The following is a 20,626-nucleotide window of genomic DNA, read 5'->3' as shown; positions in this document are numbered from 1 at the left end:
AGAGGCAGGATTAATGCTGATATCTGGCTTGAGCAAGTTAAACTCACATGACACAGTCAAGCAATTGGCCTTTTTCACTGTGAAAATCCCTTTTAGGTGCAGCCGTGATGTTCAGGTGTTGAAATGTGTTTAAGGCATCCTCCACATCCACAACAGTTGGTGCCATATCTGCAGCTCCTGTTCAAGTTTTTTACATGATTTGATTTGACAGGAGTCACAAAACTCTTCCTAGCAAATCATATTGATGGATAAAAATACAATCAGGACAGGGAAGTAGCTAACACAGACGGTGGGAAAATAGCGCATTAAAAGTTGTTACAGCCAGTGGCGGAACTAGAGTTTTATATTTGGGGTGGCCAGGGGGTGGCCACTACTACTTTCGGGGGTCCACACACACACACACGCGCGCGCGCGCGCGCACACACACACACAATGTTGGTTTTCCCTGTTTTATGGGGAATTTCCATAATGATTTTTATACTGTACAAACTGTATTTTCTATCCACTAAACCTATCACACTCACACAGTACTCACATAGAGGAAAGTATTGGGTCACTCTGTTTGTGTCTACAAGTGTTGAACATCCTAAATATTTTCAGAAAATAAAGCTTAAGTACCAAGGAGACAAGATACAGTACCATGTGTCTGTTACATTAAATGCTGAGTTTAGTTACAAAAAACCTCACATTTATAAAAAAATACATAAAAGGATTTCACACAGTACTTACAGAGAGGAAAGAATTTACAAGTGTTTATAAGTGTTGAACATCTCCTGGCAGCTCTGGCTCACTGTCTTTCTCAGAACAAGAGGTCTCTGTTTCATCCCTTGATACATCTTTTTATAACACAAGAACAATTTGTGTATAATCACAATATAAATGCCACAGCCATCAACAACAAGAACACACATGAACCAACATTTTAAACGTCCAAACCTGTATGACTGACTTTCTTCTGCTGAACACAAAATATTATATTTTGAAGCATGCTGGTAACCAAGCAGTTTTGGTTCCCAATCACTTCCATAGTATATAACCCAAAACTATTTGGTTACCAACATGCTTCAAAATATCTTCTTTTGTGTTCTGCAGAAGAAGGTCATAGGTTTGAAATGGCATGAGGGTGAGTAAATGATTATTATATTATTTTTGGGTGAACTATCCTTTTAATCTGACAAAATCATCTCAACGTAAATTCCTGAACTTGGCATGTGACTAACTGCCTGCGTCTGGTAGATGCGCTGACCTGTTGGTGGTCCTGAAGTCTGACCACATTGACTCTGACTAGCCTCAGCTAGGGAGCTGCTGGTGATGCAAGGGCTGGGGTCTGTTTGTACCTGATCTACCTGTTTGTGCTTCTTTAAAAAGATATCTCTCCCTTTCTTTTCATGTTTAATTGATCCTGTGCAAAAATATGACAGCCTATGTTTACATATAATCATCCAATTACCAACATTTTTGTCTTAATTACAAATCTTTATTTTCATAACTGTACATTAAAATCAACTACCAGTCTAAGTTACCAGTTTGATCATTGCTAGCCCTCTGAACTGAAGTAACTGAACTAGCTAATCGATTTGAAACTGCTAAATGTTTACTCGCTGAAGCTGTATCCTACTTCCCCACATTAGCTAAACATTTGTATACTGTAACTTTCATACTGCACGATATATGCATGTATTACTAGCGCAGATGTAATCGTAAGGATTGTCATGCTAAATTTGCAAAACAATCTCTCTAATCTGATTAACTGGTAGCCTATTGGAGCCTTATTAACTCACACAGCATCTAATAAAATGTATTCAGCAAACAAACATAATGCTAAACCTTAACTTACTTCAAATATGACGTTTTCTTATTCTTCTGTATCTTGCAACTATATTCTCTCCTCCTCGGCTCGTCGTCCGTTTGAAAACTGCTCTGTACTTAAAAAAAAAGTACAATTCCTGAGGAAAACTACTTAATTACAGTAACGTGAGTATTTGTAATTCGTTACTTTACACCCCTGGATGGATATGAAATCTGCCAGTATCCTCTGTAGACAGCTGAATTGTGGGATTATTGTGTCTGTTGTGCAAGCGGACTGGTTTGGAGAGGGAAGTGGTGAAATCTGGGCTGATGTGTTTGATTGTCAGGGGAATGAAACACAACTCTCACAATGTCCCATCTCTTCATGGAGTCGAGCTGACCGTTCTCATAGACAAGATGTTGGAGTATGCTCTAGTAAGCACACTATAAATCATGATATTAAAGGGGAAATTCACCAAGAAATTTAAATTCTTTAATTATTTTTTCACCCTAACGTTGTTCTTGGCTTTCTTACTTCCGTAGAATGCAAATGGAGATGTCTGGCAGAATTTTGCTTAAATCACCATTTAAGTTCATGGGTTTGGAACAACATTGAGGTGAGAAAAAGGTTACATAATTTTCACAGTTTTGGGTGACTATTTTTTTATTTAATTCATAGTACACTTTCATTGAGATAAATACTGAATGACAGATATATGCTCTTCATATGTACATTTAATATGAAAAATCTAAAATATGTAGACACTGATGTTAAAGTACAGTATTTTGTAAGTAGTACAGTACTATGATAAAATTATAGTTGTATGGGAGAATAGTACTATTAATATTTAAATGTCACATCAATCCCTCAGAGTCTCACTGAATCCTCTGTGGTCTGCAGACAGCTGGGCTGTGACTCTGTGCTGAACTTCTACAGCTCCTCTTCATCCAGTTCTGAACACAGTCATGAGTGTGCGATGGGCTTCCAGTGCTCCGGGAGTGAAGTTCATCTGGGGAACTGCAGCTCTCCACAAACTCTCAACTGCAGCTCCACACAACAGCTGTCAATCACCTGCCTTAGTGAGAACAGCAATATCTGGACATTTTCATTCTCTGACAATAGATTAATATGAATCAACATGCATTTCTCTCTCTCTGTGTATCTGATCTCAGGTCATGGGTCCATCAGGCTGGTGGGTTCTGGAGGAGACTGTGCAGGGAGGATGGAAGTTTTTCACAACGGCTCATGGGGGACAGTGTGTGATGACTCCTGGGATATTAAAGATGCCCATGTGGTGTGCAGACAGCTGCAGTGTGGAGTGGCCCTCAGTAACCAGCAGGTACCAGCCTGGTTTGGTCCTGGTTCTGGACACATATGGCTGGATGAGGTGAACTGTGAGGGGAATGAGACTTCCCTGTCGAACTGCTCTTCTCACGTCAGGGGAAAACATGACTGTCAACACAAGGAGGATGTAGGAGTCATGTGCTCAGGTAATAATAATTATTGTTTTTCAGTAACTGTGTGAGAGAAAGGACCCCAGACGCTTAGGAGGCTATAGTTCTCACCCTGGGGTGTCGGTCAGAACACAGACAGGAGACAGGAATCAGTTCAAATACTTTACTGAATGTTTGTTTAACAGCACATGCATACATTATCTGGCACGTGCACACATAGACATCAAATGGAGGTTTTCTTCAGTGAGAATTGTTATGTTTAAGCAGTGGTCTGTTAATGTATATATGCATATACAAACAGAATACAAATCTGGCACTGACACAGTCTTCTGTTATACAACTTGGCTTTATTTTTAGCTAACTGAACCAACGTGTTCAAGAATTTCTAAACTGTATTTTTTTTTTTATATGAAAGGGGTCAAAATATACAGTCAGGGGGCCAAAAATACCTTGCTATTAACTGTGTGTAACTTATGTTGTAGAACAAAACGTGAAAATATATTCAAGTGATGTTCATCAAAGTTTTTATTATTATTATTATTGTTAAAATTATTATTATTACTTATAAATAGAATAACTATTCTTAGACCCATTCGTAGTTACAGATCAAACGGTTTATAAATCTTGGTCTGTTGCTGCCACCCTCTAGAAGAAATTAATATAGCTGATGTTAAAAAACTAATAGGAGATCTCATATACTTTGGAAGAAATACATGAGCAAACAATCTGAATCAATACACTTTAATTATCTTATTAATAAATTAAATAGGTTTATTGTACATTGGCGTCATCTGCTGGTCAGAAGGTGAATGACACTCTAATCACCTTTATGGTCTTTCTGCCTCATCTTCTGAGAGAAATAATGAAATACTTTCACGTTAAAAGTATATTGTAAAAAAAAAAAAGAATAGAAACGAGTTTGCAATATATATATATATATATATATATATATATATATATATATATATATATATATATATATATATATATATATAATGTGTTTTCAAAAAAGTAATTATTATTTATATTGTAAAGTCTATTTTGCCACCCACTTGTTTAAAAAAGTTTAGGTCATATACTGTGGTCTTGGTAAGCGTCTGTTTACTAATAAAACTGGATTATACATTTTTTAAATCATGAATGATTTAAATGGTTGAGTTTACTGTTTTAATAACATGCCAATATGTTATTTAGCAGTTAGTTATCAGAGCTTCTATCTCATATCTGCAGGTGTTTGGCTTTGATGTGTATAAACTGGAGTGTTTCCTGTATCCTGTAAGTCAATACTACAGTCACTACTTCTCTAAATATAGTGTGTGTGTGTGTGTGTGTGTGTGTGTGTGTGTGTGTGTGTGTGTGTGTGTGTGTGTGTGTGCATGGCTCCCCTTTGTGAGGCATCTTCATGGGTGGGGCGAAGAATCCCTGATCAGCACTGACGTTTTTGATGTATATGGAGAGAATCAGAAATACCTCTTCTGATTCGTCACTGAAGTTCTTTGATAGTTTCCTCTGTTCTGTCTAATAAGGTAATAGTGAGTGTGATTGGAGGGTGTTTGACATCTTTTTCTCTCATTAAGGGCTCAGAAGACCCCTGTACTTCTGTTTCATCAGTAGTGAGGAGAAGCTGGTACTGAATTAACAAACTATTAGTAGAGCAGAAGAATATGGAGAGATGTCTGACACTCATTTTACTGTCCTCAGTTGTATATCTCATCAGAGCTGGTAAGTACATACAAATGCAAAAAATATTTCAATACTTTATCAATAAATTATGGTCTTGCATTTTCCGCCTTCACTTAAAATGAATCTTTATTCATTTTCTGTTGCAGAGATATGTATTAACAAGCACATGTACTGTATTTACCTATGGAAAAATCACATGAATTTCACATGTGAACACATGATAATAACGTGTGAACAAATGAGAGTGTGATAAGTTTTAATGATTTAATTTAATTACATGTGATCGCTGAATAATAATAATAATAATAATAACCATTGTAAATAAATGTAAAAATTCCACAACTACACAACAATCACATGTGAATTAAGAAAAGACATTGAACAGTCATAAACTCTATATCTGCTAATAAATGTGAAAATCTGTCTATACCTTTATTCCTCTCTCTCATTGTTTTGCTCAATATTTAGAGAGTGTAAATGTGAGACTGGTTAATGGTAACAGTCCTTGTGCTGGTAGAGTGGAGGTTCTTCATAGAGGTCAGTGGGGAACAGTGTGTGATGAATTTTGGGATATGGCTGATGCTGCAGTGGTGTGTAGAGAACTGGACTGTGGAAAACCTGTTGATGCTCTGCGTGATGCTCAATTTGGACCAGGATCAGGACCAATCTGGAAGAGTCGAGTCATGTGTACTGGATCAGAGTCGACACTAAAGAACTGTGGATCAAGAGGATGGGGTATACACAATTGTGATCATAGTAGAGATGCTGGAATAATCTGCTCAGGTAAACTTTGTTGGATATTTTTTATTCTTATATTTAAATTATTTATTTAGTTTTTATTTAAAATGTTGACATAAGGATCATAATCTTGAGAATTTGTGTAATATTATTTTTAGAATACTGTTTTGTTTTTTCAGGAGTCCGACTTGTTGGAGATTCTCGCTGCTCTGGTAAATTAGAGATTCTTCATGAGAAAACATGGGTTTCAGTGTGTGATGCTGCCTTTGACCAGCAGGATGCAGAGGTTGTGTGTAGAGAGCTGGACTGTGGGGCTCCTGTACAGGTGCTGGGAGCAGCTGCTTTTGGCAAAGGAGAGGGTCAGATGTGGACAGAAGAGATTCAGTGTAGAGGAAATGAATCTCAGATTCAACTCTGTCCAACATCATCATCAATCCAAAGCAACTGTTCTCATGACAACATCATTGGATTGCTGTGTTCTGGTATGAGTTCAATAAAAAAATCAACAGAGCAGATTATTATTTAATTTTATAGTAAAATTTCAGTCTCCATTCACTCTTTCCCTCTCTTGTTCTTTCTCTGATATTGACAGACATAATAAATGTGAGGTTGGTTGGTGGTAACAGTCCCTGTGCTGGTAGAGTGGAGGTTCTTCATAGAGGTCAGTGGGGAACAGTGTGTGATCAAGGTTGGGATATGGCTGATGCTGCAGTGGTGTGTAGAGAACTGGACTGTGGAGAACCTGTTGATGCTCTTCGTGATGCTCATTTTGGGCCAGGATCAGGACCAATCTGGATGAATAATTCAATGTGTACTGGATCAGAGTCCACACTGAAAAACTGTAGATTAGTAGATTGGCCTTATGACTGTGATCACAGTAAAGATGCTGGAGTCTTTTGCGCAGGTAAGCACAAAATTTCATCTTATCACATAAACTGTATTTGAACTCTGTTTTATAAATGTTCCATGCTCTCTATTCTTTTTACAGGCATCAGGCTGGTCGGAGGTTCTCATTGCTCTGGGAGATTAGAGATACTTCATCAGAAGACGTGGGTTTCAGTGTGTGATGCTGCCTTTGACCAGCAGGATGCAGAGGTTGTGTGTAGAGAGCTGGACTGTGGGGCTCCTGTACAGGTGCTGGGAGCAGCTGCTTTTGGCAAAGGAGAGGGTCAGATGTGGACAGATGAGATTCAGTGTAGAGGAAATGAATCTCAGATTCATCTCTGTCCAAGATCAACATCAAATGAAAACAACTGTTCACATGAAAACAACGTTGGACTGGTGTGTGCAGGTAGGAGTTACAACACACAGATATTTATTTTATTAGTCACATTTTAACCCATTAAATCTCTTTTAAATGAACCTACCCATTAAATTCACTTGTATTAGGACTGATGTGTGCAGGTTCGAGAACATTTTCAAATAAACTTAAATTAATAAAAATTCGGTGTGATTCGACCCGGGTTCAAATCTGCTTTTGTCCCACTCTTATTCCTATACTTTTTCCTCTTTCCGCTCTTAATATTTCCTTTAATTCTACCTCTAATAAATAAAAATTAACATTGAGGCTGATTTCCTCGCAGTGTCGACAGTTGGCAGGTTCAGAGAAGGGTTTTATCCGTGTAAGGGGCAGATTCTGTTGCGTACTTTCCCTTCTTTGAGGTACGAGGGGTGATGTCTGTCTACTGCGGCTGGCATCGATCATGTCTAGATTTGTATTAATCTTTTGATTAGAGGTTTGGTTAAACCCTAAAAGAAATTAACCATGGTTTTACTATCATAATATTGTAGTAACCATGACTGTAATAACTATGGTTAATTTTATGGTTATTATGGTTTTACTACAAATACCATGATTAAACTTTTCCATGAGCATTTAACCAAGCACTCATAACAATTTTTTATATATTTATTCAGATATTCTTGTTGCACTGTAATCTGTCTTGGATACTGTTATTCTGATTCAATTGAAACTTTTTATTCAGCACTTTTCGAACTGCTGTTTCCTTAATATGAATCATTATGGTGTATTATTCCACTTTCGTAAATCGATTTGGATAAAATAATCTGTCAAATGAACAAATGTAATATAATGTAAATGTAAACTATGTTTACTCTATTAAAAATCTTGGTTAATTTTCATAGGTTTGATTTAGGGGTGGGGTGCGATTTCTATGGGACTCCAAACACAATAAATTGACACACACACACACACACACACACACACACACACACACACACACACACACACGCGCACACAAATGCACACACACACACACGCGCACCACACACAAAAAGATCCCCCATTTAGCCTTAACAGACTGTAGGGGCAAGTGCTGTTAGCGAGCACCTATGAAGGCCGGAACGGTACACAAACCGTGCACGCGCGCGCACACACACACACACACACACACACACACACACACACACACATTGGGTTTCCATGTTTTATGGGAACTTTCCATAGACATATTGGTTTTTATACTGTACAATCTTTGTATTCTATCCCCTACCCCTAAACCTAACCCTCACAGAAAACTTTCAGCATTTTTACATTTTCAAAAAACATAATTTTGTATGATTTATAAGCTGTTTTCCTCATGGGGACTGACAAAATGTGTCCACAACGTCAAATATTTCGGGTTTTCTATCCTTATGGGGACATTTGGTCCCCACAAAGTGATAAATACATGCTCACACACACACACACACACACACACACACACACACACACACACACACACACACACACACACACACACACACACACACACACACACACAATAAACATGCTGCAGTGATGCCCCTATACTGCTTGTTAGTATTTAAATTGGGGTGTAAATAGAATCTGTCACTATTTGCACCGGGGTGTTAATAGCATCAACCATTATTTGCACCAGTGTTGGGGTACAAATAATATCTGCCACAATTTGCAATGGAGCATTAATAGCGTCGACCATTATTTGCAATAGGTTGTAAATAAAATGTCGAGTCCCCTGAGTCCAGACTGAACATTAATTGAGTTTCATACTAGTTTTGTCTCTTCGTGTGATTCTTTGTTTCTCACTCTCTACCTCTGTCCATCTCTCATTCTTACTTTTCAATATATACAGACAGTGTGAATGTGAGACTGGTGAATGGCAACAGTCCATGTGCTGGTAGAGTGGAGGTTCTTCATAGAGGTCAGTGGGGAACAGTGTGTGGTGTTTACTGGGATATGGTTGATGCTGCAGTGGTGTGTAGAGAACTGGACTGTGGAGAACCTGTAGATGCTCTGAGTGATGCTGATTTTGGACCAGGATCAGGACCAATCTGGATGAATCGAACATTATGTACTGGATCAGAGTCCACACTAAAGAACTGTGGATCAGTAGATTGGGGTGCTTTTGACTGTGATCATAATAAAGATGCTGGTGTCATCTGCTCAGGTGAGCTGCCCTGAACCTGCCTTATATTAACCCCCCATGAATCTTTTGATTATTTAATGTAATGCTCTCAATACCCAATGTTTATGACACTGTTATGACACACAATGTTTATGCCTCTAGTGAGTGTTTTAAAATTATTGTAAACAGTTTTTATTAAGTATGTTTTTGTTTCTCTCTTATTTATGATGCTTATGTAGACAAATTTGGATTATCACTGTTTATGAAATTATTTATCATTGCATATATCAAAGTTTATAATGTAAATACATTTGTTTTGCCTTCTATGAAAACAGTGCAGTATATATTAAACTTGTTTTGTCTTGCTACTCAGGCATCAGGCTTATTGGAAATTCTCGTTGCTCTGGACAAGTAGAGATTCTTCATGAGAAGACGTGGGTTTCAGTGTGTGATGCTGCCTTTGACCAGCAGGATGCAGAGGTTGTGTGTAGAGAGCTGGACTGTGGGGCTCCTGTACAGGTGCTGGGAGCAGCTGCTTTTGGCAAAGGAGAGGGTCAGATGTGGACAGAAGAGATTCAGTGTAGAGGCAACGAATCTCAGATTCACCTCTGTCCAAGATCACCATCAATCATAAACAACTGCTCCCATGAAAATGATGAGGGGCTTCTGTGTGCTGGTAAGAATGAAATTAATGTCTTGTAAATATGTCTGAAATCCCTCCTTTTTTCTCTCATTGTATTTCTTTCTTATTTAGACCCCAAAAATGTGAGACTGGTTAATGGAAACAGTCCCTGTGCCGGTAGAGTGGAGATTCTTCATAGAGGACAGTGGGGAACAGTGTGTGGTGTTTACTGGGATATGGTTGATGCTGCAGTGGTGTGTAGAGAACTGGACTGTGGAGAACCTGTAGATGCTCTGAGTGATGCTCATTTTGGACCAGGATCAGGACCAATCTGGATGAATCTTATATTTTGTAATGGATCAGAGTCGACACTAAAGAACTGTGGATCATCTGGATGGAATTTACCTATCTGTTCTCACAACTTTGATGCTGGGGTCATCTGTTCAGGTGAATAATGCTAATGATACTATTGCACCAGATTCACTATGAAATCAAGTCTATTTCAGATTATACAGTATACTCTATATAAGATACATCCACATTGTCACACATTTAGAACCTTTAAAAAAATGATGTAATATAAACAGGTCACAAACGTTCCAGACTGGCTGATGGACCTCATCTGTGTTCTGGGAGATTAGAGATACTTCATGAGAACATGTGGGTTTCAGTGTGTGATGCTGCCTTTGACCAGCAGGATGCAGAGGTTGTGTGTAGAGAGCTGGACTGTGGGGCTCCTGTACAGGTGCTGGGAGCAGCTGCTTTTGGCAAAGGAGAGGGTCAGATGTGGACAAAAGAGATTCAGTGTAGAGGAAATGAATCTCAGATTTCATTCTGTTCAATGTCTTCACACAAATATAATTGCACCAGTGTTAGCAACGTGGGACTAATGTGTTCTGGTAAAATATCAATGTCCCTATTTATTTAATTTTTTATAAATTATAATCCATGAGTTATATATTGCATTATGTGTACATACTGTTTTATACTGCTTGTTACTTGTTACTACTGTATTCTCTCTGATCTGTGGTTAGGTTACACAGCGCTCAGACTGGTAAATGGCCCTGACGTCTGTTCTGGTCAAGTGGAGCGTCAATATTTCAATAAGTGGGGCACCGTATGTGATGGATGTATGGATATGAGAGCTGCCAGTGTCCTCTGTAGACAGCTGAATTGTGGGATTGCTGTGTCTGTTGTGGAAGCGGACTGGTTTGGAGAGGGAAGTGGTGAAATCAGGGCAGATGTGTTTGATTGTCAGGGGAATGAAACACAACTCTCACAATGTCCCATCTCTTCATGGAGTCGAGCTGAACGTTCTCATAGACAAGATGTTGGAGTCATCTGCTCTAGTAAGCACACTACACTCTATAAATCATGAAATTAAGAGGGTAATTTAGCCAGAAATGAAAATTCTTTCATTATTATTTCACCCTCACGTTGTTCCAAACTCGTATGACATTCTTACTTCTGTGGAATAAAAATTGAGATGTTTGGCCATTTTTGGGTTTGGAACAACATTTAGGTGAGAAAAAGGTTACATAATTTTCACAGTTTTGGGTGTCTATATATTTTTTTAAATTCATAGTACACTTTTCATTTAGATAAATACTGAATGACAAATATATGCTCTTCATATGTACATTTAATATGAAAAAACTCAAATATGTAGACACTGTGATCTTAAAGTACAGTATTTTGTAAAGAAGTAAAGTACTATTATAAAAAATTTAAGTTACATGGTAGAATAGTACCATTAATATTTAAATGTCACATCAATCCCTCAGATTCATCTCTGGCTCTTCATGATGGGCGAGTGCGGTTGTCTGGAGAGAGAGAGTGTGAGGGGGAGGTGGAAGTTTACATCCATCAGGTCTGGAAGAGAGTTCTGCTGGACTCCTGGAGTCTCACTGAATCCTCTGTGGTCTGCAGACAGCTGGGCTGTGACTCTGTGCTGAACTTCTACAGCTCCTCTTCATCCAGTCCTGAACACAGTCATGAGTGTGTGATGGGCTTCCAGTGCTCTGGGAGTGAAGCTCATCTGGGGAACTGCAGCTCTCCACAAACTCTCAACTGCAGCTCCACACAACAGCTGTCAATCACCTGCCTTAGTGAGAACAGCAATATCTGGACATTTTCATTCTCTGACAATAGATTAATATGAATCAACAAGCATTTCTGTCTCTCTGTGTATCTGATCTCAGGTCGTGGGTCCATCAGGCTGGTGGGTTCTGGAGGAGACTGTGCAGGGAGGCTGGAAGTTTTTCACAACGGCTCATGGGGGACAGTGTGTGATGACTCCTGGGATATTAAAGATGCCCATGTGGTGTGTAGACAGCTGCAGTGTGGAGTGGCCCTCAGTAACCAGCAGGTACCAGCCTGGTTTGGTCCTGGTTCTGGACCCATATGGCTGGATGAGGTGAACTGTGAGGGGAATGAGACGTCCCTGTTGAACTGCTCTTCTCAGGTTTGGGGAAAACATGACTGTCAACACAAGGAGGATGTAGGAGTTGTGTGCTCAGGTAAAATGTCGAATTGAATTCAAATATTCATAATAGCTTTTTCAATTGTTGGATTTTTATTTTTATTTGATTGATTATTTCTATTTAGACTTCAAAGAGATCAGACTAACTGATGGTTGTGAAGGGAATGTGGAGGTTTTCTACAATGGATCGTGGGGTAATGTATGCTGGAACCAGATGGACAGAGACACAACGAGTCTGATCTGTCAAGAGCTGAACTGTGGAAGATCTGCCAGTGACCCCAGTAACTCACAAGGACTAAAATCAAATTGGCTGGATCAATTAAAATGTCGTCCACATGACTCAAATCTGTGGCAGTGTCCATCTTCAACCTGGGGACAGAATAACTGTCATCATGATGAGGTGGCTCATATAACCTGCTCAGGTAAATTTAGTTTTATTTAGATTTTTGTAAATATTTTGAACTTTTTCAGATCACAAATAACTGCAAGTTTTTGGGCAAATAGGGGACATTTTTATTTAACTAAAAGCACTCAACAATTGAATATTTAGCCTAAGTGTTTACAGTTTTTTTTTACATAGAATTTCTCAATTTAATCTTATTATAATCACAGAAAATGAAAACGATGAATCGCCTCGAAGTCATCTTTCATGTTCTACAGCTCCAAACCAGAGACACTGTACAAGTAGGTTTATTTCAGTTTAATGAGAAATACAACTTTTCATATATATATATATATATATATATATATATATATATATATATATATATATATATATATATATATATATACACTCACCTAAAGTATTATTAGGAACACCTGTTCAATTTCTCATTAATGCAATTATCTAATCAACCAATCACATGGCAGTTGCTTCAGTGCATTTAGGGGTGTGGTCCTGGTCAAGAAAATCTCCTGAACTCCAAACTGAATGTCAGAATGGGAAAGAAAGGTGATTTAAGCAATTTTGAGCATGGCATGGTTGTTGGTGCCAGACGGGACGGTCTGAGTATTTCACAATCTGCTCAGTTACTGGGATTTTCACGCACAACCATTTCTTGGGTTTACAAAGAATGGTGTGAAAAGGGAAAAACATCCAGTATGTGGCAGTCCTGTGGGCGAAAATGCCTTGTTGATGCTAGAGGTCAGAAGAGAATGGGCCGACTGATTCAAGCTGATAGAAGAGCAACTTTGCCTGAAATAACCACTCGTTACAACCGAGGTATGCAGCAAAGCATTTGTGAAGCCACAACACGCACAACCTTGAGGCGGATGGGCTACAACAGCAGAAGACCCCACCGGGTACCACTCATCTCCACTACAAATAGGAAAAAGAGGCTACAATTTGCAATAGCTCACCAAAATTGGACAGTTGAAGACTGGAAAAATGTTGCCTGGCCTGATGAGTCTCGAGTTCTGTTGCGACATTCAGATGGTAGAGTCAGAATTTGGCGTAAACAGAATGAGAACATGGATCCATCATGCCTTGTTACCACTGTGCAGGCTGGTGGTGGTGTTGGTGTAATGGTGTGGGGGATGTTTTCTTGGCACACTTTAGGCCCCTTAGTGCCAATTGGGCATCGTTTAAATGCCACGGCCTACCTGAGCATTGTTTCTGACCATGTCCATCCCTTTATTGCCACCATGTACCTATCCTCTGATGGCTACTTCCAGCAGGATAATGCACCATGTCACAAAGCTCAAATAATTTCAAATTGGTTTCTTGAACATGACAATGAGTTCACTGTACTAAAATGGCCCCCACAGTCACCAGATCTCAACCCAATAGAGCATCTTTGGGATGTGGTGGAACGGGAGCTTCGTGCCCTGGATGTGCATCCCACAAATCTCCATCAACTGCAAGATGCTATCCTATCAATATGGGCCAACATTTCTAAAGAATGCTTTCAGCACCTTGTTGAATCAATGCCACGTAGAATTAAGGCAGTTCTGAAGGCGAAAGGTGGTCAAACACAGTATTAGTATGGTGTTCCTAATAATCCTTTAGGTGAGTGTATGTATATATATATATATATATATATATATATATATATATATATATATATATATATATTGGTGTAGTGAGATCCAGCAGATGGAAAATTACTTAAATCATATGATTTGTAGACAATTTACTTGACAGAAATTAATAAAATTAATACAAATATGAAATAATGAGATTAAATGTAATAATGTAATAAAACAGAAAAACTCTTGATGCTTTCTCAACCAACTTCTTGAGGAATCATCCTGGGATGCTTTTTAAACAGTATTGGAGTTCCCATCTATGTTGGGCACTTTTTGGCTGCTTTTCTTTATTATTTGGTCCAAATTATCCATTTCAAAAACTTTTTTTAATAAAATTTTAGTTTCATAATTAAATCAATTAATATGGTGGCACAATTATATTTTTGTCTACAAAACTCATTTCAATAATTTAAGCATTTAAGATTGTGAGAAACATTTCAGTCAAGTGTTTCAAAACTTTTCAATGGTAGTATATATATATATATATATATATATATATATATATATATATATATATATATATATATATATATATGTGTGTGTGTGTGTGTGTGTAATGTATTAACTTATGCCACAATATTTTTTAATTATTGATTCTGATTGGTTGACAGAATTTACAAAATGTTGATTTGTTTTGTGTAAATGCACAGCTTTGAAGTAGTTCCGGGTTTGTTGACCGCATTGCATTTCCATATTACAATGCCACATTCTTTCCAAATTGTGATACAGTTTATATGAACAGAACTTCATTCAGCTTTCAGTAACAAAAGAATCTGGAAGCGACAAACACAATCAAACAAACAAATAAGAGAAAAAATACAAAGAGATTTGGATTTTCCCAAAATTTTAGAGTATGTTCCTCTGAGACTGAGTGGAGGGAAGGGCCGGTGCTCGGGGAGACTGGAGGTGTATCATAACGCTGTGTGGGGTTCAGTCTGTGATGATCAGTGGGACATCAGGGATGCTCAGGTGGTCTGCAGGCAGCTGGGTTGTGGAGCAGCACTGAGTGCTGATGGGAATGCAGCCTTTGGTGCTGGTGAAGGTGTTGTGTGGCTGAACAGAGTCGAGTGCAGAGGGAATGAGATTCACCTGTGGGACTGTCCTCTCTCCCTGAATAACCACACAGACTGCTCACACAAAGAGGATGCTGGACTCACCTGTGCAGGTGAGAGCACAACACTGTGATTCAAAAAGACTTGCATCCCTTTAGAAGGGTTTACACAAATGGTATTATTTATTAATTTTTATAGCTAATGAAATGGATTTATGTGTTCAAAATAATGAAAACTGAATATCAGAGAAACATTTATCCCATATATTTAATTTCAGTGTTATTTAAATGTATTTATTCAAACACTTAATTAGCATGATTTGATTGTGATTTCAGATTGAGATTAATTTTGTTTTTTATAACTGACAGATTTGTCTGTGTCCACGACTCCTGCCCCAACAACATCAACTTTTCCTCCAGTTTCACAGACAGATGTGACACAATCTCTGTCCTCACTGATCACTCGTCCACAAACTCCTCCAGCATCTTCTCTCTCCATCCCTCTTGTGGTTTTGATTGTATTGGGAGCTGTGCTCTTACTGCTCTTACTGCCACTCATTATACTGATTCAGCAGAACAGAGTGATGAGGAGAGGTACGACAGATCACATACTACAGTAGTTCATTTCAAACACAATGAAAACTAGATTGTAACTTTACTGTGTTTTATTCATTGTGTCATCAGTCATGTGTTGTGAGCTCACTGCAGGTTTGTCTGTCTTCACTCATAGTTCTTTCCAAGAGAAGACACAAGACTCAGACTGAAGCGGTTTATGAGGAGATTAATCACGGACTCATTACAAATAAAGATAAACGCATCACTCAGAGAGGTCAGTCAGTCTGAAAGTATAGCGCCTGATTTGTAGAGATGAACAGAACTAATTACTTCATTCAGAGAGGGGTGAGACAATTTAACTGATTAATAACAGATTTGCAGATCAATGTGTTTGAATAATATAAAAAGGATGAATAATGGTATGAGTTTGTGACTAAACAGTGTTGTGTGCTGATTTGTAATTGTGAATGTTTCTGATGGTTCTGCTTTCCAATAACAGGAAGAGTCCCTTCTGAAGAACTGCATTCTGGGTATGATGATGCTGATGAGATTCTTTCAGGTTAGAAGACTGAAGTGATGTTACATTTTGTTTCATACAAACTTGTGCAATGAATTAAAACATTTACTTGCAAGTTAACATGAATGTTTCCTTTATATACTGTACTGTATACCATTTAACACATAATAATAATAATAATAATAATAAAAAGATCAAGCAATTTCCTAACATACTTTAGATAATCCACATTTGCTTCTGTTTTATCGGCCACATTCTTCAGTCATTGCAGCAGGATATACTTAATTTAGTGTCACATAATTTTAATGTGAATATTTCCTTTTAAATAGTTATTTATCATTGCTGATATTTTTTCAGTGTAACCATATAATTTGAGCACACTAATTTTGTTCATTGTTACAAATAAAGTATGAAAAATATTTGTATGATATATAATATACAGTATATCGAATATTTAAAATGAAGTTTGACCTGAGAGTTTGTTTGTTTGATTGATTGTAGCTAAATCTGCAGTAGGAGACTCATCTGAACATTATGATGACGTCATCACCACTAAAGTCCCAAAAGTTCAGTGCCTTTGTAAACTGATCACAGGGATTTCACTTACAGTTAATTAAACAACATGAACTTTGAAAAGCTTTAATAGTGTCTGTATATTTCCTCTCTCCTTTGAACTCATTTAGAAGAGCAACAAGACACACTAGATACCTATAAATATATATATATAAATATATATATTGTGCATTAATGAATCTATTTCTGTATTTTTTTGTAGATGACATACCAGAAAACTATGATGATGTTGTGATCATGCGACAGTTCTCCAATAATAAAATAGGTGCATGTTTAGATTTGTATTCAGACTATATTAAACTTTAAATTATACCTGTCAAGACTGAAGTCTGGTGCAGTGATCTATTGTCAAAATTATAGCAGCTAAATAAAGTATGGTAGTATATAGTACATTATAGAAAATATCTGCATGTAAAGTATTTTATTTGTGATGATGTCCTTATTAGTGTATTACAAAGTGCAATGTGAGATTTTGTTCATTTTCATAATTATAGACACATTTTGTTTCAGAGGGAGTTCAGGATGAGTACGATGATGTGAGGAATGTCAGTGAAGATGTGAGAAACCTGTTTGGTAGGTCATTTGTAAACCGTTTTGTCACACTGAATAATTTCTGTTTAGATTTTATAATAATTTTATGTAATTAGAAAAGATCATTTAAATTGAATGCAAATATGAGTCTGTTTATTATGTTGCTTTTAATGATGTATTGACAGGAATTTGTTCTTGTTCTCTGATAATAGACTATGATGATGTGGGGAATTTGCCAGCCAAACATGGAGGGACTGTATAACTCAGGAATCACACACAACCTCAAATCTTTTTACAGCTTTTGGAAATGGAATGAGTTTAAGTGATCTTATATACAAGTTTCAATTGCAATCCAGCAATGTTTTATATTACATTTAATGTGTTCAAAATTATCAACTGTATTTAGCTGATTTTCTTTTGACATCCAGAAAAATGTCTTGCTTTCATGGACTTTTGAAAATGTTAATTTCTCTTTCCTCTTCGCTTTAAATCAATAAACATACTACTTATAAATGAATGTTTGAATAGTTTCATGATTATAGAATGAGGATCTATGCAATGAAGATGTTGGAAATCTTGAGATATTGTCTTGGAAAATCGCGAAGAACTTCTCTAAGATGCAAGAAAACTTGAGTAAAAGAGTCTTGAGTTCCAGATGCCAAAGTTGTAGTTTATTGAACACCAACAAACTTGAGACCGGTCAGCTGTCCATTCTGACTACATCATCCTAAGTTCTCAGTTATATACCTTTTGTTATCTTTTTACCCACTATCTCTGACTAATGGGGTCACTGCCCTTGTCTTTTCCTTCGCCACCAATATGTTTTATGTCCTTCGTTAATTAAATATTGGTGGAAAATCTCTCGCCTGTCTATTTTTAAAAAACATATATCTTCCATATGCAGCTGGCAACTTCTCATATCTTGGGCATATGTCACAGTTTATGCAAAGGGCACGTTGATTTAGAATCACTTGTGTAAGAGACAAACAGCTTTTCCTCATAACATACCTTTTACCTTTCACCTACATTCCAGTGTACCCTCATAATGAGGTGGCTTCGTTTGCTCATACACAATATAATTTGATTAATGAAAGAAAATACACGCGCTAAAGATATACATCATACATCCAACTCATTAAAGCAACACACCATGTCAGAAATATATCATATAAGAGATACCTAACTTATTAAAGGTATTTATGTAAGAAATACATCATGTATTTTAATGAAACACACCATACATTTTAAAGATATATGTCAGCATATAACTAATTAAAAGAAATACATCAAAGATATATGTCAGAATACAACTAATTAAAAGAAACACATCATGCCTTCAAAGAAATACACCATAATATCTTCTAGAAGCCACTTGTACATGGAATCACAGACATTTCTGAATGTTGATTTTGACAATCGTTGTGTTTTTGATGGTGCAGGGCACATACAACACAGCACTATTTCCAACATTGCAGTTCCAAATGTATGCATTACACCACCAGGCCTCTGCAAAAATGGAAAGAGATGTAACAGTTCCGCCTGACACTCCCAGCACTTACACTCCACGTTCCCTCTCTCCAGAGTACTAATCACCCGCACCTGAAACCTGTTCCCACATCAATCTGCCTCACACAATATAAGCTCCACTTTCCATTCACTCTTTGTCTGGTCTCACACGTTGAACATAGACTCACTTACCTGCTTCCACTCCTAGACGTTTCTTGGTCTTCGTCCAGAGCTCCACGCTCCTTCGTTCCAGCAACGTTCTACGAGATGCTCCTCTCCAACGCTCCGGCGTGTTCAAGCTCTTAACTCCAGTGCTCCATCATCAAGTTACCGCGATCTCCAATCCGAGCTCCTTCATCCCAGCTACTTTCCACGCAGTTCTCCTCTCCAACACTTTGGTGTGTCACTTCATCGCCCCATCAATTTCCCGTGATCTCCACTCCATTGCACTGCGGTGTGCACTAAGGTTCACTAGCTCCCCTTAATCCCTCAAACTACACCACTATGTTTATGATGCAATGCACCAGAGACGCTACACAAGCATGTCTAACTGATTGACAAATTCACTTGTGAAATGGATTGCTGTGAACTGTATGCCAATGATTTAGCTTATGATCAATAATATGGTAGTAAACAATACATTGTATCTTAAAGCTGCTTTTTGTATTGTCTTAGGCTATTAATGATTAACTCTTCTGCTGCAAGAATGTAACGCATTTTAGTTATCTGAATATATATATATATATAACGGCTGTCAATCGATTAATTTTTAATCGAATGAATTACACGGTGTCCCGATTAATTAATCGCATGTACAAATATTTGCTGAGAAAGCCCCTCAAATAACAATAATTCAATGTAGAAAGAATGTACATATTTATATCAATATATGATTATATTGTATTATATATGTAAAGATAACTAAATACTATATATATATATATATATATATATATATATATATATATATATATATATATTAGACAGTAGGCCTATACTCTATATATTTAAAATAACGCAAGTATCTGTATATATTCATACATTTTTATTATCAATTAATTTGATATCAATTGATAATAAAATACCATTAATGTATTTTCAGTCTTTAAAAAATTAATTTTCATTGAATAAATGTAATTCTTTGCATCCAGATTTATTCTGTTTGTATTACCATTTCAGAATATTTAAGAAGTCATTATTATCTTATTGCTATAATTATTATTATAATATAACAACAATGATAATTTTTTGTGTGTGCGCAAATAAGTTCAGTTTGTTCAGATTTCGTGTTCATTTAAAAAAAAGTTGGCCTATAAATGCTTATAGACTGAATTTATCGACATTCTGTCTACGGTTGATCCAGATCCATTTGTCCTGGAAACATTGTCTTACATTTATTTTAGGATACGCTCGTATATTTAGTTTGTATAATTTAGTTCGTCCCCTCTGAGTGTGGTCACCCGTACTCACGGCGTGCTGCTGGCGGCCGGTGAGGGTTGAGCGACCTCCAGCGCGACCACGGCCTCGCTGCGTCGTCTCATCCCCCACTCGCATCCAGTCTTTGGCATGCGCCGCCCCAGGCCAGTCCCTCTCGAGGGCAGCCGCCACCACGGCTCAGCTTATGACCCAAGATCAGACGAGACAACGCTCTGAATTTAAGCATAGTACTAAGCGGAGGAAAATAAACTAACCAGGATTCCCTCAGTAGCAA

At 37.4% G+C, this 20,626-nt stretch overlaps 2 protein-coding genes across 2 annotated transcripts; both read left to right on the top strand.

Moving 5' to 3' along the window:
- Positions 1–2,139: 2,139 nt before the first annotated feature.
- Positions 2,140–4,861, top strand: LOC127637498 (scavenger receptor cysteine-rich type 1 protein M130-like). The gene is made up of 5 exons (XM_052118589.1): positions 2,140–2,223; positions 2,661–2,868; positions 2,962–3,279; positions 4,474–4,518; positions 4,821–4,861. The coding sequence occupies exons 1-4, from the start codon at positions 2,140–2,142 to the stop codon at positions 4,485–4,487; spliced, it is 624 nt and encodes a 207-aa protein (XP_051974549.1). The 3' UTR covers positions 4,488–4,518; positions 4,821–4,861.
- Positions 4,861–17,899, top strand: LOC127637387 (deleted in malignant brain tumors 1 protein-like). Its single transcript, XM_052118419.1, has 21 exons — positions 4,861–4,965; positions 5,395–5,709; positions 5,844–6,146; positions 6,257–6,568; positions 6,653–6,955; positions 8,778–9,092; positions 9,424–9,726; positions 9,805–10,119; positions 10,260–10,571; positions 10,707–11,021; positions 11,457–11,780; positions 11,874–12,191; positions 12,280–12,576; positions 12,767–12,838; positions 15,033–15,347; positions 15,603–15,827; positions 15,964–16,062; positions 16,288–16,347; positions 17,081–17,143; positions 17,389–17,451; positions 17,622–17,899. Exons 1-21 carry the CDS (start codon positions 4,908–4,910, stop codon positions 17,669–17,671), a joined length of 4,737 nt encoding a protein of 1,578 aa, XP_051974379.1. The 5' UTR covers positions 4,861–4,907; the 3' UTR covers positions 17,672–17,899.
- The last annotated feature ends 2,727 nt before the right edge of the window (positions 17,900–20,626 follow it).

This window comes from Xyrauchen texanus, chromosome 45 (genome assembly GCF_025860055.1).
Source record: "Xyrauchen texanus isolate HMW12.3.18 chromosome 45, RBS_HiC_50CHRs, whole genome shotgun sequence".
Classification (NCBI taxonomy): domain Eukaryota; kingdom Metazoa; phylum Chordata; class Actinopteri; order Cypriniformes; family Catostomidae; genus Xyrauchen; species Xyrauchen texanus.
This window is presented reverse-complemented; position numbering and strand designations above follow the sequence as displayed.

Excerpts from the sequence above, each read along its gene's own strand:
- LOC127637498 (XM_052118589.1), top strand. The coding sequence starts at position 2,140 with ATGAAACACAACTCTCACAATGTCCCATCTCTTCATGGAGTCGAGCTG. Across the intron at positions 2,224-2,660 it reads AGATGTTGGAGTATGCTCTA|AGTCTCACTGAATCCTCTGT; the intron begins GTAAGCACACTA and ends TCAATCCCTCAG. Across the intron at positions 2,869-2,961 it reads GCTGTCAATCACCTGCCTTA|GTCATGGGTCCATCAGGCTG; the intron begins GTGAGAACAGCA and ends ATCTGATCTCAG.
- LOC127637387 (XM_052118419.1), top strand. The coding sequence starts at position 4,908 with ATGGAGAGATGTCTGACACTCATTTTACTGTCCTCAGTTGTATATCTC. Across the intron at positions 9,093-9,423 it reads TGCTGGTGTCATCTGCTCAG|GCATCAGGCTTATTGGAAAT; the intron begins GTGAGCTGCCCT and ends CTTGCTACTCAG. Across the intron at positions 9,727-9,804 it reads TGAGGGGCTTCTGTGTGCTG|ACCCCAAAAATGTGAGACTG; the intron begins GTAAGAATGAAA and ends TTTCTTATTTAG.